Genomic DNA, 26,989 nt, shown 5'->3' on the forward strand with positions numbered 1-26,989 from the left:
GGAGCAGGAACACCTAGGTGAGGTTACACAGGAAGGCGTCCAGGCGGGTTTTGAATGTCTCCAGAGAAGGAGAATCCACAACCTCCCTGGGCAGCCTGTTCCAGTGTTCCGTCACCCTCACTGAGAAGAAGTTTCTTCTCACATTTAAGTGGAACCTCTTGTGTTCCAGCTTGAACCCATTACCCCTTGTCTTACTGTTGGTTGTCACCGAGAAGAGCCTGGCTCCATCCTCCTGACACTCACCCTTTATATATTTATCAACATTGATGAGGCCACCCCTCAGTCTCCTCTTCTCCAGCTCCAGAGCCCCAGCTCCTCAGCCTTTCCTCACACGGGAGATGCTCCACTCCCTTAATCATCTTTGTGGCTGCGCTGGACTCTCTCCAGCAGTTCCCTGTCCTGCTGGAACTGAGGGGCCCAGAACTGGACACAATATTCCAGATGAGGTCTCACCAGGGCAGAGCAGAGGGGCAGGAGAACCTCTCTGACCTACTGACCACCCCCCTTCTAACCCACCCCAGGTCCCACTGGCCTTCCTGGCCACAAGGGCCCAGTGCTGGCTCATGGTCACCCTGCTGTCCCCAGGACCCCCAGGTCCCTTTCCCCTACACTGCTCTCTAATAGGTCATTCCCCAACCTGTACTGGAACCTGGGGTTGTTCCTGCCCAGACGCAAGACTCTACATTTTCCCTTGTTATATTTCATTAAATTTTTCCCCGCCCAACTCTCTAGCCTGTCCAGATCTCTCTGGATGGCAGCACAGCCCTCTGGCGTGTCAGCCACTCCTCCCAGCTTGGTGTCATCAGCAAACTTGCTGATAGTACACTCAATTCCCTCATCCAAGTCATTGATGAATATATTGAATAGTATTGGTCCCAGAACTGACCCTTGAGGCACTCCACTAGATACAGGCCTCCAACCAGACTCCGCCCCATTGATCACGACTCTCTGGCTTCTCTCCTTCAGCCGGTTCACAGTCCACCTCACTACCCGATCATCCAGCCCACACTTCCTCAGTTTTGCCGTGAGGATGCTGTGGGAGACGGTGGCAAATGCTTTGCTGAAGTCAAGGTAGACCACATCCACTGCTCTGCCATCGTCAATCCACCTTGTTACGTCTTCATAAAAGGCTATGAGGTTGGTCAAACACGACTTCCCCTTGGTGAAGCCATGTTGACTGTCCCTGATGACCCTCTTATCCTTGATATGTCTTAAGATGGCACCAAGGATAAGGTGTTCCATCACTTTCCCAGGGATGGAGGTGAGGCTGACCGGTCTATAGTTGCCCAGGTCCTCCTTCTTGCCCTTTTTGAAGACCAGAGTGACATTTGCTTTCCTCCAGTCCCCAGGCACCTCTCCCGTTTCCCAAGACTTGGCAAAGATGATGGAGAGCGGTCCAGCAATGACTTCAGCCAGCTCCCTCAGCACCCGCGGGTGCATCCCATCTGGACCCATGGATTTATGGATGTCCAGATTGCTTAACTGGTCCCTAACCCAGTCCTCATCAACTGAGGCAAACTCCTCCATTGCCCTGCCTTCCTCTGGGGCCTCAGGGGTACGGGGCTCCTCAGGACAGCCTCCGGCAGAGTAGACAGAGACAAAGAAGGCACTCAGTAATTCTGCCTTCTCTGTATCTTCTGTCACCAGGGCACCCACCCCGTTCATCAGTGGGCCTACATTGCCTCTGGTGTTAGTTTTATCTGCCATGTATTTGAAGAACCTCTTCCTGTTGTCCTTGACCCCTCTCGCCAGGTTTAACTCTAAGGAGGCCTTAGCTTTCCTAGTTGCCTCCCTACATCCTCTGACAACAGCCTTATATTCTTCCCAAGTGGCCAGCCCCTCCTTCCATGATTTGTAAACCCTCCTCTTCCACTTGAGTTTGCCCAGCAGTTCCCTGTTTAACCACGCAGGTCTCCTGGCTCCCCTCCTTGACTTCCTGCGCGTCGGGATGCACTGATCTTGAGCTTGGTAGAAGCAGTCCCTGAATGTTAACCAACTATCTTGGGCCACTTTACCTTCAAGCAGCCTTGCCCACGGGATTTCCTCCAGCAATTGTTTGAAAAGGCCAAAGTCGGCCCTGCTGAAGTCCAGGGTTGCAATTCTGCTCGGTATTCTGCTCCCACCACAGGAGATTCTGAACTCCACCATCTCATGGTCACTACAACCAAGGCAGCCCCCCACCTTTACTGCTTCGACCAGACCCTCCTTGTTAGCGAGGACGAGATCCAGCAGCGCACCTCTCCTAGTCGGCTCCTCCACCATTTGCATCAGAAAGTTATCGTCAATGCACTGGAGGAACCTCCTAGACTGAGGCTGGCTGGCTGAGTAGTCCTTCCAGCAAACATCAGGGAAGTTAAAATCCCCCATAACAACCAGGGCCTGTGACTGTGAGGCCACGCTCAGCTGCCCGTAGAAGGCCTCATCAACTTCCTCACCCTGATCTGGTGGCCTGTAATAGACTCCCACAACAGTGTCACCCCTGCCAGCCTGCCCCTTAATTCTCACCCACAGACTCTCAACTCGCTCCTCAACCGCACCTGGACAGTACTCAACACATTGTAGTTGCTCTCTCACGTAAAGAGCAACTCCACCACCACGCTTGGCCGGCCTGTCTTTCCTGAGAAGGACACAGCCATCCATGACCACATTCCAGCCATGTGAGCTGTCCCACCATGTCTCTGTAATTGCCACCAGATCATAATCTCCTGACCGAACGCAGGTTTCTAACTCCTCCTGCTCATTCCCCATGCTGTGTGCATTGGTGTGCAGGCACTTCAGGGAGCGAGCCGAGTACACCGATTGCACCCCAGGGGCCTGGGGGGCCTCCCGGTCTTTATGGATTCCAGCATGCTGCCCCACTGATGCAAGCCCAGCTACAACCCCATCCCCCTTCAAATCTAGTTTAAAGCCCTGCAAATGAGCCCTGCTAATTCCTGTCCCAGCATCCTTTTACCCCTGTGGGATAAACCTTTCCCACATATCACTGACCGGACTGGTGTCTTATAAAACCAGCCGTTATCAAAGAACCCAAAGCCCTGCCTGTAGCACCAGTCCCGAAGCCAATCATTTACGGACTTAATTTTTCTATTCCTTCCCACATCATCACCCAAAAATGGAAAGAGGGAAGAGAAGATAACTTGAGCCCCAGACTCTTTCATCATTCATCCCAAGGCCTTGAAGTCTCTCTTCATTTCCCTCAGACTACGGGATGCCGCTTCCTCCCCATCTGTCTGGAAGATCAGTAGGGGGTAATAGTCCGTTGGGCGCACCAGTTTGGGGAGCGCCCTGGCGATGTCCCTGATCCGAGCTCCAGGTAGGCTACAAACTTCCCGATGCTGAGGGTCAGCTCTGCATATCGGGCCCTCCGTCCCTCTCAGAAGAGAATTGCCTACCACAATTACCCTTTTTTCTTTTTTATCGGAGGCAGTCTTGAGGCGTGGAGTCAATCGCCTCTTCCTATGTGACCTCGTAGGTGGCCCTTGCACCACGTCCCCACCTACATCTTCAATATCCAGGGCCTCAAACCTATTACGGAGGGGCACCCGGGGAAGCAAAGCAGGTAGGGAGGGGGGTTGCCCGCGACGCCTAACTGGAACTCGCTTCCAACCCTCCTCAGCTGTTTGACCCCCTACTTCTGCCCGACAGCGACAGGGCAGGGGCTCTCTCAGATCTTCCCTCTCTGCCCGACAGGGCAGGGGGTCCCTCACCTTTTGGGGGGTTCCCCCTTGGGGCCTTTCTGCCTGGCACGCCAGGGAGTTACTCCACCAGTCGATCTCCCTTTCACACTCCCTGATGGACCTCAGTGTCTCAATCTCCTCCTTAAGTTTTGCAACCAAGACGAGCAGATCTTGCACCAGCTCGCACCTCACGCAGGCGGAATGCTGCCTCCCTCCCCCAGCAGCAGCAGGCTCTGGCACTCCCTGCAGCCGGACACCTGGACAGCCACGGTTCGAGGCAGCAGCTCCGTCTGAGTCGACACAGTCTTCTTTAGGCAAGCCCTCTTCCTGGAGGAGACCATGGTTGGCAACTGTCAGGGACACTGGCAGTAGGTGAGAAGGTCTAACAAGCGAGGAGTGATAGTCTCTGCGCCCTACTGCACGAGCTGCTCCACCTGCCGCTGCAGCACAGTGTGGGTGACACTCACCGCGTCGCAAGCTGGTTGCTTCTCCCAGTGCCTGGTGGGCAGCGACGCGTCGCTGCCCTCCCTGAGGCTTTTTCAAGGCGAGGGGCGGGGGTGTGATCGCCGTCCCCGCGGTAACACCCACGCCACTTCAGCCACTCTTGCAAGGGCTGCCGGGGGCTGCCGGGTCCCGAAACCCAAACCCACCCCCACGCTTCTCCTTACCTCGAGATCGCTCTGACGGCTCCGGCCGAGCTGGTCCCGATCAGCTGATCTCGATGACTGAGTCAGGAGGGAACAAACACACACCGCAGGGAAGCATCACCTTCTTTAATTAAAAATAAAAATACAAGAGAAGCACGGCCTGCCACACGGCTGTGGGAGGGCAGCTCTGGGCTGGGCAGAGGACGGGCTCCCTCTGCCATGGACTTCTCTCCACTAAAGCTGGGGCAAAGCCCCGTTCTTTGTGCTGAGCCTCCAAAACATGCCGTAACACCACGCTGGGCAGCCCCTGGGGAGCTCCTGCTCCTTTGCCCAAGGCTGTGCAAATTAAAAAGGAACAACCCCAGAGGGACCCGCAAGAGCCCCGAGCTCTCCGTGCCCTCCTCCTGCCTCGCCACCCACGCAGGTCGGGAAGCAGACACGGCACCAGCCTGAGGACAGTCCTGGTGACACCGATCCTGCAGCCCGGCCCAGGACAGGCAGTGACACCAGCGGAGGGGAGGCGACAGAGCCCAGGAAAGGCACAGCGGGAGGTGTATTTACAGATGGGAAATGTTTAAATTTAGCATGTCTGTCCCAAGAGTGCAGCTGAGGGGTTTTCACCCAAAGGTGATGGTGTCTGCAGGGTGCAAACAGCCCCCGCAGGGACCCTTGCACCCCATCATGCTCGCCGCGCCTTCTTGCTTTTCTTTTTCTCCTCTTTGACAGCAGTGTCGTGGGCTTTCCTCTTTGCAGCGAGTTTGTTCGCCTGTGGACAAACCCCCAAGACCCACAGTCAGACCAGGCTGCAGACACCCAGGCTGCTCTGCCCCGGCTCCACCAAACCCTCCAGCTTTATGGGGGGAGATGGACCCATCGGCTGCCGGCACCAGGTGTGGGGCACAGAGAGGGTGGCAGCTTCACTTGCTGAGCACAAGTTACGGCCCCAAGGGAGCACGAGGGGCTCTGCCCTGCCTGGGTGGGGGGACTGCAGCCTGGGGATGCCAGGGAAGGGGCTTGTGGAGCCTCACACCTGCCCACCACCGCTCAGTGCCCTCACCAGGCACAGGGAGCAGCTGAAGGGGCAGCCCAGCTCTGGGAGCCTATCGGAAGCAGAGGCTCCATCTCCCTCAAGACAGGGACAGACTCGGCCACTTTGGGAAAAGCGAGCACCAGGATCCAGGCAAGGGTCCTCGGCCAGAGCAGCCCAATGCTCCTACCTCTCGGACTTTGCGCTTCTTGCCAAACATGATCTTCTTGTAGAGATATTTCTCCCTTTTCTTCATCATCATGATGGCCAGACGCTTCTCCTCGCTTTGCTGCTCCTGCTCCAGGCGCTGCTTGTCCTCCAGCCGCACCTTGCCGGCCGTCACCTTCACGGGAAGTGCCTGCGGGGAGCCAGAGAGCTCAGGATCCTGGACACTGGGAGCTCACCCACCCTTCCCCAGGGACAAACATTTCCACACCATTCAGTGGGACCACGGAAGAGCCGCAGCAGCCTCCGAAGCTGGTGTGAACGGGAGCTGCAGCTCTTGAACGTGGGCCCAGGACCCAGCAGCATGGTGGCTGCTGCAGGAGCAGCACAGCCACCGCGCTCCCAAAACAGGGACCCGGCTGGGACAACCCACAGCGACCGCCTTGTCCTGGGGCTCCCACCCCACTGCTGGGAACACCACCTTGTTACTCTGAGTCTTCTGCTCTTCCATCTTCTTTAATTTCATCTCCTCTTCCTTTTCAGACTCATCTTCCTCCTCCTCTTTATCATCATCTTCCTCTTCCTCCTCTTCTTCATCCTCCTCCTCACTCTCATCATCTACAGAAAGGCCACCGTCACCCACAGCAGCGCAGTCGCTGGCCCTGCAGCGGGTTCAGCGCTGCTGAAGCAGCGACGCTCCTCGGCTCAGCCCCTGCGGCCTGGGGCCCAGCGCACCTGGATTCTCGCCCCGCTGCATGGCCAGCAGCTTCAGCTTCTCGGGAGGGATGTAGTCTCCTTCCTGCTCTGTCACGAAGGGCGAGAGGTGCGGGGGCAGCAGCACACCGGGGAAATAATCGGCCACGGGGAGACACAGCTTGGCATTGACGGAGTCGAAAACCCACTGCGGCTGCAGGTAATACCTGCGGGGCAGCGGGACACGGGGTCAGGCTCTGGAGCCTGGGGGGTTGTGAGGGAGAAGAGCAGGCATGGGACAGCCAGGGACACTCACTAAGCCCAGGTGGCCATGCTGGGGACAGGCCACCTGCCTCACCCACCTGCCAACAACCTGGGGCTCCACCCGGGGCCGGTCGACGATGTGGTGGGTGATGGAGGGGTCAGTCACGTCGTAGGTGGCACCGATGCAGAGGGACTTGTCCCAGGAGACCTGGCCACCAAAGCACCTGGAGCAAAACCCACCAAGGTGTCAGACAAGCAGGAGGGACCCTCAGGGACACTGGGCAGATCAGCCAGCAGGGCTGTGAGGGACAGCCTGGCCACCACGCACCGGATGACGAAGGCCAGTGGCTCTCGAGGCACCTCCCTGTTGAGGAAGAAGCGCAGCCCCTCAAACAGCTTCTTGTGCTTCTCCAGGGCCTCCTGTTCCTGCTTCCTTGCATCCATCTGCTCTGCCGTCTCCTGCTCAGAGCGAAGTGTTCAGCAAGCTGCCCCCACTGAGCCCCTCTCTGCAAGGAGGTGCTGTCCCCGTCCTCCTGCCAGTCCCTCCCAGCACCACCCCAGTCCTTCCCAGCCTTTCCCTGGCCACAAGACGCCACACACAGGATCACCCAAAGCCAGGGCTGAGCCCCCCAGCAGGCTCTTACCCCCTCCACCGGGAACTCGTCCATCTCCATCTCATCCTCGTGGGCCGGTGCCAGCACTCGGGCCAGGCTGGCGCTCAGAGCCGACAGCTTCTGCAGTGGGAGGGCGAGAAGGTGTCACACTCGGCCGGGGCTTTGGGGACGGGAACAGGGGCAGCCCCACGGTGGAAGGAGGAGGCGATTTCTCAGAGCAAGAGACCAGACAGACCGCTCAGCCTCCTCAGCTCTGGGGCTTTGGAAGGTCCCCCGCTATGACAGGGGCAGGCCAGTGGCCACCAAGAACAAGCACAGCTTTGCCCTTGGCCAGCGTTTGGGGACAAGGAGTTTGGGACCTGCCCCTGCCACCATGCAGGGACCAGGCTCTGCTCCTCACCCACCACGCCCCAAGAGGGGTCTGTGGCCAGGACACAGACACTGTGGTCATGCCCTTGTGGCCAAGAAGCCTGGGCCACACCTGGGGTGCATGAGGAAGAGTGTGACCAGCAGGTCGAGGGAGGTTCCTCCGCTTCTGCTCTGCCCTGGGGAGGCCACATCTGCAGTACTGTGTCCAGTTCTGGGCTCCCCAGTTCAAGAAGGACAAGGAATTACTGGAGAGAGTCCAGAGCAGGGACACAAAGATGCTGAGGGGTCTGGAGCATCTTTGTGATGAGGAGAGACTGAGAGAGCTGGGGCTGTTGAGCTGGAGAAGAGAAGCTGAGAGGGATCTGATCAATGGGATCAATATCTCAGGATGGGTGTCAGAAGATGGACCAGACTCTGTTCAGTGGTGCCCAATGCCAGGGTGAGGGGCAACGGGCACAGACTGAAACACAGGAGGGTCCATCTGAACATGGGGAGAAACTTCTTTGCTGGGAGGTGCCAGAGCCTGTAACAGGCTGCTCAGGGAGATTGTGGAGTCTCCTCCTCTGGAGACATTCAAACCCGCCTGGCCACATTCCTGTGCAATCTACTCTGGTGAACCTGCTTTAGCAGATGGGTTGAACTAGATGATCTCCAGAGGTCCCTTCCAGCCCTAACCATTCTGTGATTCTGTGACACTGAGGCCACACAGGGCCCTGCCAGGGTCACAGCAGTGTCCCTCACCTCCAGGTAGCTCTCGGAATCCATGGCGTACTCTGTGCCCTCAGCGGGCTTCAGCTCAGCGTCAGTCTGGCTGTCAATCTGGGGAGAAACAGCAACATGGGGAGGCAGCTCCCAAACATCCCACCCTCCACCACCCTGACTCGCTTCTCACCACCCACCCTGGGGGTCCCACCAGGCTCTGGCCAGTGCAGCATGTCCCCAGGGCAGGTGGTGGCCTCACCTTGGGGGGATAGACCAGGTTGAGGGACTGGTAGAGGCGAAAGTTCACGAAGCCCAGCAGGGTGGTGTAGAACTCGGTGAAGGTGGCCATCACCCGGTAATCCACATCCGTGGGGTGCTGTGGGCACAGGGGAAGGGTGAGGATGGGAGAAGGAAGGACCAGAGCCCTCAGCAGGGACAGGGAATCAGGGAGGAGGATCCTGTCCCCTTCACAGCGAGGGCTGGAGATCCACGGCCAGACCCTGGAGGTGTTTGCTCTCCAGGCTGCCACTCGGGGTCCTGCCACCCCTCTGGGAAGGGACCTGCTCAGAGATGGAGCAGCTTGCCCCAACAGGGATGGGGACCTCCGTGGCTTGGGCTAGGGACTCTGCTCTGGCAGGTGACATGAGGGCAAGGCAGAACAGAACAAGGAGCTGACAGCCAGCAGGGAATCAACCGGCCCCACAACAGCCAGGACTCAGGCAGCGAGGAGCTGCTGCTGGGAAGGACAGGGCTGGCTCAGGAGATCACAGATCACAGAATCATTTTGGTTGGAAAAGACCCTCAAGACCATTGAGTCCAACCATAACCCACCCCTGGCACTGCCCCATGTCCCTGAGAACCTCATCTCCATCTGTTCAACCCCTCCAGGGATGGTGACTCCAGCACTGCCCTGGGCAGCCTGTTCCAATGCCCCACAGCCCTTTGGGGAAGAAATTGTTCCCCACATCCAACCTCAACCTCCCCTGGCGCAACTTGAGGCCGTTTCCTCTGGTCCTGGCGCTTGTTCCTGGGGAGCAGAGCCCGACCCCCCCTGGCTCCAAGCTCCTTTCAGGCAGTTCAGAGATCAGAAGGTCTCCCCTCAGCTCCTGTTCTCCAGGCTGAACCCCCCCGGACCCTCAGCCGCTCCCATCACACTTGTGCTCCAGCCCCTCACCAGCTCCGTTCCCTTCTCTGAACTGTGGGGCTGAGCCCCAGTACAGGACATGCCAAAGGCCACATGGCTGGAAAGCCTTAACCCAATCACCATGGAAAATCCCAGAGCAAAACGAGAGCGCAGCTCCTGCACACCAAGGATCTCCGCAAGGTGCAGCGCAGGATGCAGCTGTCCTGGCACAGGGACAATCACAGCCCTCCCCTTACCCTGCACCGCACAGGGACAAGCAGAACCTCCCTGGCAGAGCATGTAGAGTCCGACTCATCTCCTTCTGTGCCACCAGCCTCATTCCTGCAGGTTAATCTTTAATTGCTGATTAAGGCACATTTTAATAATTGACAAGAGGAAATGAGGAACTGGGGAGACTGGTACTGCCAGGCACAGAGGACACGGGTACAGCCATCTCGGAGAGGGCTGTGTCCCTGCACACCTCCGCAGCTGTGCCGACCGTCCCCACACAGGCTGGCATGGCCCCGGCCAACTCTGCAGCGCCATGGACACAGGACAATCCCTCAGCCCTTTCTGGTAACAGGGACAGGAGCAGTGAGGGTCCTGCACGGATCCCGCTGTGCTCAGCCCAGGTACTCACGTCATGGGCGAAGGTGTACGGGGTGATCCAGGTGACAGGCTGGCCCAGTACCTCAGCCTGGTAGTAGATGCCCTTGATGGAGAGGAAAACCTGGCAGGGAACAGCGGAGGGCTCAGGGGCAGGGAGGCCACAGGGGCTCCCTTGTCCCTGTCGTCATTAACTCTTCCCTCATCAGCGGGTTCCTCAGGGCAGTGTCACCACAGAACCTGTTCCCCGCCTGAAGCTGCCAGCACAGCTGGCCTGGTGCCCTCCCGGGGCACAAGTCCCCCGTCCCCAGGGCAGGGAGGGTTTGTCCCTGTCCCCGTCCCTCCCACAGCACCCACCTTGCGCAGGGAGCGGGAGGCAATGACGTAGTTCATGAACTCCACGGCCAGGCGTCGGCAGAGCTGGATGGTCTGGACATGGCACTTGCCCGTGCGCGGGAAGGTGGAGAACAGGAAGCACATGGACAGGGCGTCATCCAGGTCCCGCAGGGCATCCACGAACGTCGGGTACCTGTCCGGGCAGAAGGGGGATCGCATGAGCCCCAGCAGCCTCCGAAATCTCCTGGGGCTGCGGGAAACCTTGCCTGAGAAAGGACAGGGCACCATGGAGCACCCGTCTCCTCAGGTTCCCCCAATGCTGGTGATGCACAGGGACAGGGTGTCCCCTCAGGCACTGATGAGCTGCAGCCACACAGCTCCTGGGGTTCAGAAACCCCCCGGTGAGGGCTGGCAGCACCCTTAAGTGCAGGGTGGGTGCACGCCGGTTTTAGGGCACCCACAGTCCCAGCCTGGAACTGCTGCTGCCCCACAGGGCTCGGGGACAAGCGCCCGTGGACGGGTCCAGGGACACTGGGCACTCCTGGGCCAGGTGGATGAGGCCACACCGGGGCTGAAGGACTTGAAACGCTGTGGTTGGAGGGAGAAGGTGCAAACCTGCAGCTCGGGCAGCTGCCAGGTGGCCAAACCACAGAGCTTGTCAGGGCAGCATCGGCCTTTCGGTGCCACTTCGCTCTCCACACTGGCACAGCAAGGTCCAGGTGCTGCTGGGACAGGAGCCAGTTCCCTCCCTTCTCTCACTGCCACCAAATTCACCACCTCTGTTGGCACGATCCACCCTCCAGCAGCCCGCCAAGGAAAACACTGCTCAGGGCGAGGAGGAGGAGCAGCAGAGCTCTCAGTGCCTTCCTGGCGATCCCAGAGCCACCTGGGACAGCCGGGCGCTCGTGCTCGCTCACACTTCTTCTCTAGCCCAAAAACACCCATTTCCATCAAAACACCCAGAACACACACAGGAGGTGGATTCCTGAAGAGGGACCGACATGGTGAAGGCTCCACAAGCCGGGGGGTGCAGGGCGAGCTCCCCCAGAGCAGCTGGCTCACCTCTCCTTCACGATGTGGTCGAGCTTGTAGCTGGGTTTGTTGTCCTTCAGCCGGTCGACCGTGCTCCACTCACTCTTCCCATACGCCTTGCGCAGCTTCCGCACAAAGACCTGCGGGGACGGGGGAAGGCCGGGGGCTCCGTGCGGGGGGATGAGCCCCAAGCAGCCCCTTGGGCAGCGCCCTGGGGGTCCCAGGTGGGCTGGTCACCTTATACTCCCGGAATTTGTTGACGATGGGCTCGTGCAGGAGGAATTTGATGTCCTTGAGGAGGTAGAAGGTCCTGGGTGCGGTGGAGCCTTTGTTCACCTTCTTCTTGTGCTTGGGCTCGTGGGGGTAAATCCCCTTCAGGATGCAGAGACGCCTGGGGGGGTGAGACAGAGGGTGGAATGTCCCAGGGTCTGTTCCTCCATCCCAGGGTCTGTCTCTCTGTCTGGGGTATGTCCCTCTGTCCCAGGGTCTGTTCCTCCATCCAGGGGCCTCTCTCTCCATCTCGGGGTCTGTCACTCTGTCTGTCCCTCTGCCCAGCGTCTGTCTCTCTGTCTGGGGTCTGTCTCTCAGTCCCGTGGTCTGCCCCTATGTCTATCTCTCCATCGCTGAGTCTGTCCCCATGTCCGGGGTCTGTCCCTCTGTCCTGGGCTCTGTCCCAGGGTCTGTCCCTCTGTCCTGGCGTCTGTCTTTCTGGTGGGAGGGACACCCCAAACCTCGGCTGCCTCCAACCCTGGGACACAGCACCCATTTCCTACAGAAAGGGCCACCCCCTGGGCCCGATCCCGCTGTTTCCCAGGGGGGTTTGGGGGGCCCGGGGGGCTCCGAGCGCACCTGAAGTCGGGCAGGCTCAGCTGCAGCTTCTTCCGCGCCCGGTTGCGGGTGATGTAGTTGGTGGCGGATCCGCGCTCGTACTGCGGAGAGAGGGGGGGTCGGGGGTTGGGGGTCGGCACGGGAGCGGCAGCACCGGAGTCACCGGGGGGAGGGCGAACGGGAACCGGCGGGGGGTGAACGGGACCAGCGGGCAGTGGCACCGGGGAAGGGGGGGGCACCGCTACGGGAGGCGGGGGGGCGTGCAGGGCACCGGCGGGCGCGGGTACCGGGGGGTGGGGGTGGCACGACGCGGGAGGGCACCGGGGCTGTGAGCGTGGCCGCCGGGCGGGGGAAGGGGCGGCCGGGCCGGGCCAGGTCGCTCCGTTTCCCCGGTACCTTCTTCTTCTCCAGCCCGCCCATGGCTCCGCCGCTCCGCGTGCTCCCGGCGCTCCGCAGGCCCCAGCCTGGCCCCGCCCCGCCTGCGCCCGGCACCGCGACCCGCTCCCGCCGGAGCCTTCCCGCGCCGCGGCGGTCAGGGGGACGGAGCGGGCAGTGCGGGCGGCGGGGACAGCGCGGGCGGCGGGGACGGCGCGGGCAGAGCGGGCAGGCAGCGCCGCCGAACTCGGGCAGGCGCGCCGCGGGCAGCCCGAGCGACTTGGCAGAGGGGGTCCTGCGGCGCGGTGCGCGCTGGGATCTAGCGGGGCAGCGCGGGGCATGCCGGGATGTAGCGGGGCGGTGGCGGCGCGGGGCCTGCGGGCCGGGTCAGCCCGGGAGGCGGGCGGGCCGGGCCGGGCCCCGGGGGCTCCCGTGTCCCTTCAGCTGGAGGCAGCCCCCGGGGCCCGGCACCGGCCCTCGGGTCCCCGTCCCCTGGGTGCCGCCCGGGCCGCGGGGTGGGTGCGGGTGGCTCTGGGGTCCGCCCTGACTGTCCCGGCTGCTCCGCGTCGCAGCCCCACGCCCGGGCCTTTCTCCGCAGCGCCTCCCGTGTCCCGCAGGGGGAGGCCCGGGGGGCCGGGCCGTCCCCAGAAGGTGGGGGACACCCGGGCGGGGTTTACTTGCCCAGCCCGGCTCTGGGCGCGTTTGGGCCCGCGGTCCCCGAGCTGGGTGCGGTGAGTCCGGGGGCTCGGGGGTCCCGGCCCCGTCCCGGTTTGTGTCACACCGCCAGTGCCCCGCCGGGGGGTCCCGGCAGCTCCGGGTTTGCCCCCCGGGGACCCGGCCGGGGGTGCCGTGCGCTGCCCTCCCTGGGCACTGCACCCACCCAGGGGTCCCTGGTCGCTCACCCTGGGGTGTCCCCCGTCTGTCCCCAGCGCCTCGGGACAGCGGCTGAGCTGGGTGGTGGCAGGGGGGGACAGGTCACCTCCCTGCCTGGCTGAGCTGCGCCCGGTGAGGGTCCCCCTGTGTCCCAGGGGGGTGGCAGCTCTAGGGGCTCGGGGGGGGGCACGCATGGCCTTGTCCCCCCCTTCTGAGCCCGGGTGGCCCCCAGCAGTGCCCTGGGACCCCCATCTGCAGGCACCGACCTCTTGGGGTTCAGCACCCCTGTGCCCACCCCTGGTTTGCTGAGCTGGGCTGCTTAATCCTCATTTCTCTTCTCAATAAAACTCCCGTTCCAGGCAGGCGGTTGTTGTTGCTTTCAAAGGCGCTGGGGGCGGAGGGTGCAGGGTTTGCAGGGGTTTCATCTTTTTTTTTTTTTTTTTGGCTGAGTGACTGGTGAGTTTGACCCGGACACTGGCTGTTTGGGTCTGGGTGCCCCAGCCATGGGGCGCAGGGCAGGGTGACCCGGTGCTGGCGGGTGTGTGCCAGGAGGCAAAAGCGGCTGTCAGCATCTTATCTCAGCCCCGCTTCCCTCTGCTTTGCCCCTGCCAAAGTCCTTTCCCATTTCTGCTGACTTGGCCCCTGTGTGCGGAAACAGCCCCTTGTGACACCTTCCTGTCACCGGCACTGTCCCGGCCGGGCTGTGCCTGTGCCGGGCTGCCCGCCGTACTGAGCTGTGCCATGGCACCCGCCGCCCACCGTGGCATGTGGCTGCTGCTGCTGCTGCTGCAGGCTGTGGTGCTGCTGGCCCGGCCCTGCGGTGAGTACGGCCCCGCGCCCCCACGCCCCGCTGGGGTCTTGCCCACAGGGGACGGTGCCCGCAACGGGTCCCCAAGGAGCGGAACTGGGGGGGAACAGGCACCAGCCCCTGCTCAAGCCCCAGGGAGGGCGTTTGCCTCGTGAAACTCCCCGGTGATGAGTTTTCCAGTGCCCACTGGGCTTATACCTTATTCCTGTGCCCACAGCTGTCCCATGACACTGGTCCCTGGGGTCTCCTGGGGACAGGGGTGTCACCCGGCACTCTGATGGCCCCCCGGTGCAGTGGGAGGGTGCCCAGGCATTGGGTTCTCCAAGTTCCTGCTTCATGTCACGTCTCTTTTATTTTGTTTCTTCCTCATTTTTTGGGGAGAGACCTGAGGTTTTGGGACCCGAGGCGGGAATGCAGAGGGTGCGCAGCAGGGTTGGGTGCTGGGTCTCCATTGGTGTGGGAGCTGCAGGTGCCGCGGGGCCGGTCCTTGGGGTGGGCTCAGCCCTTCCTGCCCCCCTCAACCTCCACTCCCCGGGGCTGGGGGGGGTGTAGGAGCCCCGGAGGAGGCGCAGGCGGCAGTTCGGACCCTGAGCTCTCAGCTGCTGGGGCTGGCGGGGGACCCGGCGCGGGACCCCGACCCCAGTGTCTACCTGGCGCTGCGCCTGGCCGGGGACCACAACCTGCGCGGGGAGGAGCGGTACCTGGCGCGGCTGGGGGACGCCTTCCAGCACCGCTACAGCAGGTAGGTCCCTGGTGGGGACACCAGGTCCCCACATGTGCCTCTGGGGGATGTCCCCTGTCTCCCACGCTGACCCTGGGTCCCCGCAGGAGCCTGCAGGCAGCCGTCCAGCGCCACGGCCACCACCAGCAGGACGCTGCGGCCACCAAGAACAGCACGTACGTGTGTGTCCCACGGGCACAGTGACAGCCCCCTGGTGTGATGTGGGGGCTCCAGCTGCCATCCAGAGCTGCCGCGGTGTCTTGCAGGAGCGCGGAGGGGCCGGAGACGGGGCGACTGGCGCTGTACCTGCTGGGGCTGCGGGCCGCCTGTCCCCCGCCAGACCCCAGTCCCCAGCGCTTGCTGGTGACGTGGCTGAAGTACTACCTGGAGGAGGACTGGGCAGGTGAGAGCAGCCCCACGGGGTGACCATGGCCAGCACCCACCTGTGTGCTGGCACATCCAGCCGCGGGGCCGCCAGCTCACCCCGGTGACCCAACGTCTTGTCCCCAGGCTCCCGGCATCACGGCCACCCCCTGACTAGTTACTATCAGTACAGCCTGGGCGTGCTGGCGCTGTGCGTCCACCGCAAGCGGGTGCGGGAGGAGGTGATCCGCCGGCTGCTGGCGGCTGAGCACCATGGCAGGTTCGGGCACGATGGTGGCAGCGCCACGGGTAAGGGACCGTAGGGACAGGTGGGGTGGTGGCACCCCAAGGTGGGCACGTGGCATTGGGGTGACACCGCGTCCCCGCAGACACGGAGGCGGTGGCAGCGCTGGCCTTTGCCTGCATGGAGCGGGAGCGGCTGGTGGGGCCTGGACTGGCGGCTGAGCTGCGGGCGGCCACGCGCAGGGTGAGGAGGAGGATGGTGGAGGCGCAGGGTGAGGACGGCTTCTTTGGCAACGTCTACAGCACCCCGTGGGCCATGCAGGTGGGCGTCAGCGCTGGGGCCCGGGGGTGCAGGAGCTGGTGGGGATGCAGGCAGGGTGGGGGTTTGGGACATGGGTGTGGGGGGACACGTGTGCAGGATGGGGTGTGGGCTCAGGGTGCAAGTTCACGGTGGGTGCCAAGGCGAGCACGGGTGCAGGTTTGGGTGCAGATGTGGCCCGGGGCCATGATCCACCTACGGCTGCTGTCCCACCACCTTCCTCCCTTCCGCTCCCAGGTCTTCATCGCCACCAACACATGCCGGGCGCAGCCAGCGTACGGCCGGGCCATGGCCGCGCTGCTGGAGAACCTGGACGCCTTCAGCACCTCCATGACCATGGCCCAGGCGCTGCCAGCGCTGCATGGCCACTCCTACCTGGACATTGCTGCCATGCACTGCCGCGAGGAGCCGAGTAGGGGCTGGGGGGAGCTGGGATGAGGTTGGCACAGATGCCACCATGATGGTGACTCAGTCTCCATCAGTGCCATGGTGATTTTCTACTTGCAGACACGCTGACGCCTGCTGTCCTCGAGCCACTGCCCAAGGTGCCGGGGAACATGACGGTGCGGCTGCTGGTGGAGTGTCCTGAGCCGCGGTGTCCCCAGGGCCGGCTCTATGACCAGCAGGTGCCCGCGCCCGCCGGCGCCTCCCTCCTGGATGTGCTCAGGGCGGCCGCTGCGCAGGGACCCCACAGCTTCACGTACGTGATCCCGGGGTGGGGGGACCCTCCAGGATCCCTGGGCGTCACACTCGGGGTGGCCATGCGCCCTGTGCCTGTGCCACGGGCTCACCCAGTCCCCACCGCCCGGCTCCCTGGGCCAGACCCTCATGGACCCCCCATCACCCACAGGTTTGACACCCAGGACACCTCCCAGGGCCCCTTCCTGAGCCGGGTGCTGGGGCTGGGGGCCCGGCGCCACGAGCGGAGCTACTGGCAGCTCCTCACCGCGCCCAGCACCAGCCTGCAGATGGGTGAGTGATGGGTGGGGGTCCCCGGGGGGGTCGGGGTCCCAGGCAGCCCCCACAGCCGCTCTCCCAGCTGGGGCCGCTGTCCCTCTCTTCGCAGGTGTCGCCGACTACAGACCCCGTGATGGGGAGACCCTGATCCTGCGCCTGAGCCAGTGGTAGGGGGGTGATGGGAATGAAATGGGGGTGATGTCAATGAAATAGGGATGATGGCAATGAACCCTCAGCCCTGGGCACCAGACCTGCCGCCTTCTGCCTCGTCCTTCCCCTGCGTCCCCACGCTGGCACCCCAAACCTGCCCGGGGAGGAGCAGAGGGGACACGGTGCCCGGTGTCCTGCGGCCACGGTGGGACGGGAGCACCCAGACCGGCAGCTCCTCCAGTCCCGGCCCCACTCGGGGAGCAGCCCCTTTTGGGGTGCCCAAAGCAGCCGGTTTTGGGGAGTCCGAGCCCGTCCCTGGCAGCTGCCGGCCGGGGCCATCCCCGTCCACAAACCCTCGGGGGCACCCCAGCCCTCCCCATTGAGCCCCCCCCACCCCGAGGGCTCGGCGACCGTGGTGGCCCCAGTGCCGCGCGCAGCCCGAGGGGGACCCCCGAGCGTGTCCCAAACCTGCGCGTCCCCGCCCTGGGGTTTAACCCACCCCCGGGGAACGCCCGGGGCAGGAGCGGCGCCGGGAGGCGGGGCCGGGGCCGCTGCGGTTCGGGGCCGGCGCTGAGCCGGGGCGGGCGCTGGTGCGGGTGCGCTGGGAGCCGTGGCGGCCGCTGTGCCCGCCGTGACTCAGCCGGGGCTCTGGCGCAGCCCCGCCGCCGCTGTCGCCATGGAGGCCGCTCCGGCTGCCGGCGGAGCCGCTGCGGCGGGATCCACGGGCACGGCTGCCAGCGCGGCCCCGCTGCGGCGGGGGCGGCCCCGGCCGTGCTGCCCCGGCCCCCGCCCCGCGCCCCCGGCCCCCGCAGCGGGGCCGCGATGCGGCGGCCCCGCGGGGAGGAGCCTCCCCCGGCCCCGCTCCGCTCCCGCCCCCCCCAAACTTTCCGCTCGCTCCCGGTCGCCGCCGCCGCCTCCCTCGCGCTTGGCGCCGGGGCTGAGCCCCCAGCCCCGCCCTGCAGCGGGTGACGCCGGCAGCAGCCGGGGACCCGCTGCCGCCGCCGCCGGCACCACCGCCGCGTCCCGGGGCTGCCGGCCGGCGCGGGAGGACGGGGCAGAGCGGCGGGTGGCGGCGGGGGGCAGCGGAGCCGGTGCCCATGTGCCCGCGGGCCCGGCGGGGCCATGAAGCGGCGATGGCGGCCGGCGGGGGGACCCTCCGGCCCTGGAAACCCGACCCGGGGCAGGCGGAGGGGGCTCGGCCGCCCCCGGGGCCGTCGCTGCCCCTGACCCTCACGGTCCTGGCCTGGCTGGGCACCGGCAGCACCATGGCCGGCCTCAACAAATGGATCTTCGCCACCCACGGCTTCCGCTACCCGCTGCTGCTGTCGGCGCTGCACATGCTGTCGGGGCTGGCCGTGGGGTACCCGCTGGGCTGGGCGCGGGGACCGGCCCCACCGGCCCCCCGGCCCCGCGCCAGGATCTACCTGCTGAGCCTCACCTTCTGCACCAGCGTGGCCCTGGGCAACCTGGGCCTGAGCTACGTGCAGCTGGACGTGGCGCAGGCGGTGGCCACCACCACGCCGCTGGTCACGCTGCTGCTGTCGGGGCTGCTGGGCGGCCGGCGGCACCACCCGCTGCAGTACGTGGCCATGGGGCCCGTCTGCGCCGGGGCCGCCTGCAGCATCGCCGGTGGGCTGCGCTTCCACCAGCCCGGCTGCGCCTTCCTCCTGGCCGCCACCGTCCTCCGCTCCCTCAAGTCCCTGCAGCAGAGTAAGTGCCACCTGCTTGTCCTTGTCCTGCATGCCGCCCTCCCTCCCCTGGCATGCACGGGGCTGCTGGTGTCCCCCCAGTGCCACCCTGGTGCTGGTGCCACCCGCTGCCCATCCTGGCACCAGTGCAGCTTCACTGCCACCCCAGCCCTCGTGGCACCCTGGGCCCCAGTGCCACCCCCTGTCCCATCCCAGCCTCAGAGCCACCTGCTGCCCCCTTGGCCCTGGTGTCACCCCAGTGCCTCTTTAGCCCCAGTGCCACCTCAATTCTAAGGCCACCCCATTGCCACCCTGGCTCTAGTATCGCTCTCTGCCCACCTTGGCTCTGGTGTCACCCCAAGCGTCACCCCAGCCTCAGCAACACCCTCTGTCCGCCCTGTCACTAGTGTGATCCCAGGGCCACCCCCTCCCCATGCTGCCCCTAGTGACACCCCAGGGCCACCCTCACCCACCCGGGTGCCCTTCCCTGGGTCTGTGCCATGGTCCTCGCCCTGAGGTGACCCCGTTTTATTAGTGATGGGCAAACACCTTGGTGTCCCTTTGGTGGCCCATGGGCACCGCTGGCTCCCAGTGGTGTTGTTCCACGTCATAGGGGAGTGACAGTGCCTGAGCCAGGCACAGGGACACCCAGGCTGCCCTGTCCCCACCCCAGGGGCTCCCCCCGCCATGCTGTGGATGGCTGGGTCCCCTGCGAGTCCCCGTGCCGAGTGCCATTGTCCGCATGCCTGGGGACTCCAGCAGCCATGGTGCTGCCTGGGCCGCGATGTCCTTGGCAGGCGGCAGAAAGGAGCCGGCGGGTTGTTTTTCAGCCGGGGAGGGAACATTTCCTCTGGCTGTACCGGAGGACTGTGGCCACCCAAGGGACATCACCACCCAGCACCCACCCTGGTCCCCTTGTCACCCGTGGGACACGGAGGGTGGCCCCAGGGGGCTGCTCCATCCACCTGGGACACAGCACGTGCCCGCCCGTGCACGCCGGTGCGTGGCAGCCAGCCCGGCTGTGCCTGCTGTCCCCAAATGACTTGGAGGGGACACGGGGACACAGAGGGGACAGGCCACATGCCCAGAAGTTTTGCTGCTGGCTGCAAAATCAGCCAAAAAAAAGAGGATGGAGGGAGGGGTGGAAGGCATTTGTGCTCCAAAATGGGGTGGGGAAACTGCCCTGTCCAACCCTGCCCTGTGGTGTCCTGGACCCCCAAACTAGGGTGTCCCCGAACTGGGGTGTCCCCACAAAGCAGGGCACCCCCAACCCCATGGAAAGGGCTGCCCCCCACCATTGCCCCCCTTCTTGGTGACATTTCAGTTTTCTTAACCACTTGGGCACCGAGCGGGGCCTGTGTGGGTGGGTGTCCCTGCAGGTGCTGGCTGTCCCTGCTGGGACATTGCGGGTGTCCTGCTGACTGTCCCTGTCCCCCCAGGTCTGCTGCTGCAGGAGGACCGGTTGGACGCGCGCCGCCTGCTCTGCCTGACCTCCCTGCCCAGTTTCTGCCTGCTCTTCGGGGCGGCCGTGGCACTGGAGCTGGGCCCCTCCTGGGAGGGCGTCCTGCGCTACGACGGGACCCTCTGGGCCTGCGTCCTGCTCAGCTGCCTGGGCTCTGTGCTCTACAACCTGGCCACCTTCTGCGTCCTCTCCCTCACCTCTGCCCTCACCGTCCACGTCCTGGGCAATGTCACTGTGGTGGGCAACTTGCTGCTGTCCCGCCTGCTCTTCGGCACCCACCTGAGCGGGCTGGGCTACCTGGGCATCGCCCTGACGCTGGCCGGGATGTTCATGTACCACCAGCCGCACCTCATCGCTGCACGCTGGGCGGCACGGCCAGGACGGGGACCCCCCCGGCCGGAGTAGGGACCTGCTGGGGACCAGGGCACGGGGGTGAGCAGGGCTCTGCTGTGTGCACCGGGCGGGGTGTGCGGGTGTGCGCAGCTCTGCGGTGCACGAGAGCGCTGGTGTGCACATGTGTGCCGGTGTGCATGGTACTACACATATGGGTGTGCAGGTGTGCATGGCTCTGTGTGCACATATGTGCATGGTACTGCACACATGGGTGTGCTGGTGTGCACGGCATTGTGTGCATGTGTGTTCTGGTGTGCACATGTGCTGCTGTGCACAGCTCTGTGCTGGTGCGTGCAGGGCTGCGTGCCCATGTGTTTGCCACTGTGCACAGACCTGTGTGTACGTGTGCTGGTTTGCACAGCTCTGTGTGCACGCGTCTGCTGGTGCGCATGGCACTGTGCACATGGACGTGTTGGCGTGCACAGGCTCTTTGTGCACCCACGTGTTGTGTGCACAGCTCCGTGCACATGTATGTGTTGCTGTGCATGTGTCTACTGATGTGTGTGACACTGTGCGTGTGTGCGCTGGCGTGCACAGCTCTGTGTGCACGTACTGGTGTGCACAGCTCTGTGCACATGTGTGTTGATGTGCACAAACTGTGTGGGTGCAGTGGGGCTGTGTGCACAGCTCTGGGTGTGCAGTGGATGTGTGCACGGCTCTGGGTGTGTGTGGGTATGCACGTGCTGGTGTGCACGGGTTCTGTGTCACTGTGTGTGCAGAGCAGGCATGCACACGTATTGATGTGCACAGGCTCTGTGTGTGTGTGAATCCCTGCCCACAGCTCTGCATGGGGGCACGTGTGTGTTGGTGCATGCAGACTCTGTGTGTGCAAGCAGATCTCACCTGTGCGCAGGTGTGCTGCTGTGCACAGGTACTACGTGCACGAGCGTGTCTGTGCGTCCTCGTGTGGCTGTGTGCACAGATTCTGCGTGTGCAATGCACCTCTGAGCATGCCTGGCTCTGTGTGCACGGGGTGTGTGTGCAGGTGACAGATGCAGCTGTGCACACAGGCTCTGTGTGGCTGAGCAGGGACCTGTGTGTGCGTGCACTGTGTGCACCAGCTCCACATGTGTCCTTGTGTGCACACGCAGGCTGGACACACACAGGGATGTGGCTGTGGATGCACGAATCTCTGCACCTGAGTGCTGTCCTGCCTGGGGAAACGCAGAACAGCACGTGTGTGTGTACGTGTGTGCACGCACATGTTTGTGTACCCGTGTGTGTGTACACGTATGTGTGTGTACATATGTGTGCGTACATGTGTCTGTGTGTACACGTGTGTGTGTCACTACTGAGCTCTGTTGGCTGGAGTGAACCCGGGGCTGTGCGCACACATGGTTCTTGTAGCCAAACAAGATGCCCAGGGATGGGGTGGCTGAGTGTCCCCTTTCCTGTCCCCAACCCTACTGTGTCATCCTGATCCCATGGAGCTGCCGATGGCACTGTTGGCGCTGTTGGTGTCCCCACTGTGTCCTGCCGGCCACCACAGCTCCAGCTCTGGTCGCATCCCTCCCACCTGGCTGTGGCTGAGCAGGCAGGAGCAGGCAGGGCTGCCTGCCAGTCCCCAGGGCTCCCTCACAGAGCCCAGCGAAGGGGACGGGGACGGCTCAGACCCACCCGCCATCGCTCCGGGACAGTGCTGGGCTGTGTGGCAAAGGCAAAGGGTGCGCCCTGGCGCTGACGCCGGCACATATGTGTGTGCCTGGCCCGACGGGCGCACCAGCACCACCGCACGTGGTGGCTGCAGTGGCTGCTGCTGCGCTCACCGTCTCTGCGCTGAGGCTGATGGACCCAGCTCTGATTGCACTTGTCCTGAAATAAAGCTCTATTTTTGTCGTACTCCACCCTCGGCTCCTGGGTGATCTCCCACCCAAAGCGCACGCCAGCATCATGGCAAGAAGGGAGGAACTGCCCAGTGTCGGGATGGGAAACTGAGGCACAGAAATGCCTCGGGAAGCCCCAGCTCCCTGGGGGAAGCCAGTGCTGCCATGCCCACTGCAGCTGGTGTCTCCGTGCTCTGTTCTGGGACAGCTGCGGTTTAGCAGCCCCAGGGCTGGCACTGGGACCCTCGCGCAGGACAGAGGAGGGACGCGGTGACAGGGAGAGGAGTCACCAGCCGCATGTGTCCAGAGTAGGGCCAGCCCTGCCCTGGGGCAGCGTGACACCGGGGAACATCTCGTGCCCTGTGTCAGGTCCCTCTCCAGCCCGTGACTCATGTCTCCCCACAACGCGCTGCCCCTGGAAACTCTTGCTGGCTCCCGCCCTCTGTCCCAAACAGCAATTTTCTTCCACTCGTCAGGATGGTGAGTTTTGGGGCCGCTCCTAGAAGTGTCCTGGGAACGGCTCCTTCCCTGGCACACGGCAAAGGATGGGCAGCTTGCTGGGCTGCCGTGGTGTGCCGGGTACTGTGTGCCCGTCGCTGCTGCCACCTTTGCCGGGTGCCCCAGGGCCACAGCTGGAGCGGTGCCCGTCCTGCAAAGGACTCAAAGGGCCCTGAGTTACCGGCAAATGTCCCCTGCCCTGGGCACGAGCGTGGCAGCCACCGGCCTGTTTGCGCTCTGGGCTCACATTTCAGAGGCTTTTCCATGACGGGGAGGGCCGAAAGTTATTTTGGTTTAACGGTTCCCTTCAAAAGGTGAGTCCTGGTGCGGACCCAGGGATGGGGCTGGGGGAAACTCCCCTCCCGGGCATCACCAGGACCTCCCACCTGCACTGTCCCCTGCCAGGGGACGGCAGAAGCGGGACCAGCAAACCAGCCCGCCTGCCGCATGGCCGGGTCGATGGGCCCTTCCCTGGGCAACGCACGGTCGTTCTGGCCCCCGACTTATTTACTGGCACCGGGGTCTGCCTGGATCCTGCATCTGCGGCTTTGCCCTGTCCACCCTGCGGGTTCTGTGTGTCCTGGTGCTGGCTCCGTGCCCTGCTCAGGGACTGTCACTTGCCATTGCCGGCTGTCCCTGTGCAGGGGCGGCTGGTGCCGGGCTGGCACAGGGGTCCTGTGGGCAGCGTTTGTGCTGGGCCAGGGGCTTTGGGGTTCCCATGAAGGGCCTGGCAGCAGCGGGCAGGCTGGCCCGGTGTGGTGGCCCTCTTGCGTATTTCAGGCCGTGATGTCAGCCTGGTGGCATCCGTTCACCCCAGCCATCCCTCACCCTGGCCATCCCTCCGCCCCAGCTCCGGGAAGGATTGGGTTTCCCACAGGCAGTTGCCTATGTGCCGGGTCTGGCACCGCTCCGGCTAAGCCGGGTGAGGGAAAGGCAGCCCAGCCCCGGCTGCTCTGCGGGTCGGGGAGCAGATTGGGGCACCTCTGACACCCTTCTGGGGAGCAGACCCTGCGGCACGGGGCAGGACGAGCCCCAGCGGGAGCAGCGAAGGACGGGGACAGCACACGTGTCCCCAGGCCTCAGCCTCCTGGCAGGCGGTGGCTTCCCAGTTCCCCTCACCAACCCTGGCTCCCCAGGCCCTGTTTCGGCATGGTGAGGGTGCCAAGGTGGACTGTCACCCTGGTCTAAATGCCACGAATCTGCTGCCGAAGCCCCTGCCCCTCTTGTGCCCCGAAACGTGGGGGCCTTTCCTCGCCCGTGCATATCTCCACAGCCCCTGCCAAGCATCCTCTGGTTCTCAACTCTTTTTAAATAACACCCAGCTGCAGGCAGACTGGGAAGGTCTTGTAATCCCTGTGCCCCCATGCCAGGGCTCATTAACCCCCGAGATGCCGCTGCCTGGGGTTAACCACGCAGCAGGCACCCAGCACCCAGCCTGGCCTTCCCACACGGGCGCTGCTCTCGGGTTTCTGTGCTCCCTGTCCTGAACTGCATGGAGGGGACGGGAGACGTGAGGGGTGACAGGTCTGAAGCCGGTGAGGTGGCACCTCCACGTGCTTAGTCCCACCATGCTGGAGCTGCTGGCTGGCAAGGAGCTCCAGGTGAAGTGTGAAAGGCTGATTCTTCTGGATTTGCCCCTGAGGGTGGTGAGAGCCTGGCCCAGGTTGGCCAGAGAGGTGTGGCTGAACCATCCCTGGAGACATCCCAGGCCAGGCTGGACGGGGCTCTGAGCAACCTGAGCTGGTGCAGATGTCCCTGCTCATGGCAGGGGGGGCACTGGGGGAGCTGGGAAGGGCCCTGCAACCCAAACCATCTGTGATTCTATCATCTGCTGTTAGACCACTGCTGAAATCACCCTCCGAGGTGGTGATGGAGCACACCGGGGAGCGAGCTGTGAGCCACTGCCCTTGGGGGAGGAGCAGCGTGTCTCTGTGCAGGGGAGAGGAGACTCAGGGTGGCTTTACTGTACGTCAGCTGGGTGCCTGGGTACACAGGGTGGAAATTTTCTGTGTTTCAGGACAGGGGATTAACTGCTGCCTTGGGGATGGCGGGAGGCTTTACTGCATTGGCACAGAGGGACGCGGATCTGCAGCGAGAAGGCAGTGAGGACAGACACTTGCTAAGCCAGGAGCCTAAGCGGGTAAATGGTCCTTCCCTCATACACTGGGCTGCGGTCTTGCAGCTACCACATCAGTCTTCAGACGGTGTCAGGGACCAGCCTGCTCTGAAGTTGAAATTATGGCAAAACCTTTCTTACGGTAGACATTGTCAGGCACTGGAACAGGCTGCCCAGGGCAGTGGTGGAGTCACCATCCCTGGAGGGGTTGGACAGACGGAGATGAGGTTCTCAGGGACATGGGGCAGTGCCAGGGCTGGGGGAACGGTTGGACTCGATGATGGCTTTTCCAACAAAAATGATTCTATGATTAGGAAAAATGCATTCTTCTTGGCAAGACAGCCTGACCCAAGTATAGATGACATGAAGAGTGCAACGTCCAGCAGCAGAGAGCATTGTCTGAGGATGCTTGAATCTGCCCAAGGCTGGCTGGAGGCCAGGAGATGGACAGGATGACTCTGCCAGGGCCATGTTCTCTGCTTCAGCACCTAAAAACCCCTCCAGAATTTGCTCTTAACCATTTTGGGGCAGGCTGGCAGTACTGGTGACTTTATTGCTCTCTAAAAATAGCACGGGCTCACTGCTCTTTGTTTTTATAAAATATCTTAACTTTACATCATAAAGTTTTGTTACCCATCACGTCTGTAACTTGAGCTGCTTTGACACCTGCCAGGTGTCAAAGGTTGGTCTTTGCGGGTGTGGAGGAGCACTCCCAAAGTGCCACAGGTGTGATATATAATCACGGAATCACAGAATCACAGAAGCATTTTGGTTGGAAAAGCCCCTCAAGATCATAGAGTCCAACTGTTCCCCCACCCCTGGCACTGCCCCATGTCCTGAGAACCTCATCTCCGTCTGTCCAGCCCCTCCAGGGATGGTGACTCCAGCACTGCCCTGGGCAGCCTGTTCCAATGCCCCACAGCCCTTTGGGGAAGAAATTGTGCTCAAGATCCAACCTCAACCTCCCCTGGCGCAACTTGAGGCTGTTTCCTCTCGTCCTGGCGCTTGTTCCTTGGGAGCAGAGACCAACACCCACATCTTTACAACCCCTCACACCGACCGGGGTGGTGGGACTCTTCACGCTGACCAGGGGCTATGGCTTCTTTCACACACACGTCAGCCCGAGGCCTCCTGCTCCCACCTGAAATCACTCTGTTATTGCCACTCCAGACTTGCCGGAGCTGAAAGATTCATGCTGTGATAAACCAGAATTAACACATGGTTTGCTGTTGAGCGATGCCAAAGTGTGCCCAGATCAGGCTTCTAGTTTATAACGGTGTGATGACCTCGTGCCATGATTCCAACTGACAGCAGGCCTCCTCTTCCTGCACCATCTTGACTTCCCAGTTCTTTCTGAGCAGCGAGCAGCTCACCCAAATAACCATGGATCTCCCAAGGGAGGCCAAGGCATCTTCGGAAAAAGCGTTGGGGCAACCAGGTGGGGGAAGAGAAAGGGTCAGATAGTGGAATGCCGGACTCCCTTGCGCCTGTCCCAGGCAGGGATGCTGGAGTCTGTGCTGTTCCTGCCCTCTCTGGAATGCAGGAGATGACTGGACTTAGAGTTGCTGCCTCAAAACCCAAAGTCATATTCCAGCTAGGAAAAACAAACATTGGTGACACTCCAAACATCCTGACTCACAGCTAGTTTGTGTCCTGTATAAGCACAGTTTGTGCTGGAATAAAACAACACTCTCCAAACACGTGATGGTTTCAGCGTTACTGTCAGGACCCCAATAAAATGATGTGTGAAAACTAACTGCACAGTTCAAACTGTGCTAATTTTATTTATAGTAAACCCCGCTGCTGGCTGTTTGTGTGGTTAATCCCTGTACTTTCAGCTGCAGAGACTTCATGGTCCAACCCCTTTAGATGAGTTTATTTTCAGTGCTTGGGTGTGGATCTGGAAGAACTGCCGTTGGCTTTCCCGTGGGTTCTTGCCAAGAGGTCCCAGCAGCTCGTTTGCACTCAGAGCAGCAGCGTTACTCTTACCTCATTTTATAAACATCGGGTATCGCCCTGATGGAGAGCTGATCATTTGGAGCCTGTTGACACTGAGGAGTCTGTGCTTGTAGGGGATGTGCTGCTGCCAGAAGCTCTTGTTGGGTCGAACGATGGGG

General features: G+C 62.7%; 3 protein-coding genes across 3 annotated transcripts; 2 read left to right on the forward strand and 1 right to left on the reverse strand.

Moving 5' to 3' along the window:
- Positions 1-4,430: 4,430 nt before the first annotated feature.
- Positions 4,431-12,642, reverse strand: PES1 (pescadillo ribosomal biogenesis factor 1). The gene is made up of 15 exons (XM_065646218.1): positions 12,480-12,642; positions 12,105-12,184; positions 11,493-11,646; positions 11,286-11,395; positions 10,245-10,416; positions 9,922-10,011; positions 8,418-8,534; positions 8,198-8,275; positions 7,118-7,207; positions 6,802-6,932; positions 6,572-6,697; positions 6,252-6,436; positions 5,998-6,134; positions 5,542-5,709; positions 4,431-5,090 (listed from the first exon to the last, which is right to left on the reverse strand). Exons 1-15 carry the CDS (start codon positions 12,501-12,503, stop codon positions 5,004-5,006), a joined length of 1,749 nt encoding a protein of 582 aa, XP_065502290.1. The 5' UTR covers positions 12,504-12,642; the 3' UTR covers positions 4,431-5,003.
- Positions 12,643-13,813: 1,171 nt separating this feature from the next.
- TCN2 (transcobalamin 2) lies at positions 13,814-16,992 on the forward strand. The gene is given in 11 exon segments (XM_065646348.1): positions 13,814-13,837; positions 13,839-14,151; positions 14,692-14,881; positions 14,968-15,036; positions 15,127-15,263; positions 15,371-15,532; positions 15,613-15,788; positions 16,023-16,197; positions 16,293-16,485; positions 16,636-16,757; positions 16,852-16,992. Coding segments are annotated over 11 exon segments (1,602 nt in total). The 5' UTR covers positions 13,814-13,834; the 3' UTR covers positions 16,914-16,992.
- A 793-nt stretch (positions 16,993-17,785) lies between these two features.
- SLC35E4 (solute carrier family 35 member E4) lies at positions 17,786-22,279 on the forward strand. Its single transcript, XM_065646604.1, has 2 exons — positions 17,786-18,602; positions 20,020-22,279. Exons 1-2 carry the CDS (start codon positions 17,990-17,992, stop codon positions 20,445-20,447), a joined length of 1,041 nt encoding a protein of 346 aa, XP_065502676.1. The 5' UTR covers positions 17,786-17,989; the 3' UTR covers positions 20,448-22,279.
- The last annotated feature ends 4,710 nt before the right edge of the window (positions 22,280-26,989 follow it).

This window comes from Caloenas nicobarica, chromosome 16 (assembly GCF_036013445.1).
Source record: "Caloenas nicobarica isolate bCalNic1 chromosome 16, bCalNic1.hap1, whole genome shotgun sequence".
Taxonomy (NCBI): Eukaryota; Metazoa; Chordata; class Aves; order Columbiformes; family Columbidae; genus Caloenas; species Caloenas nicobarica.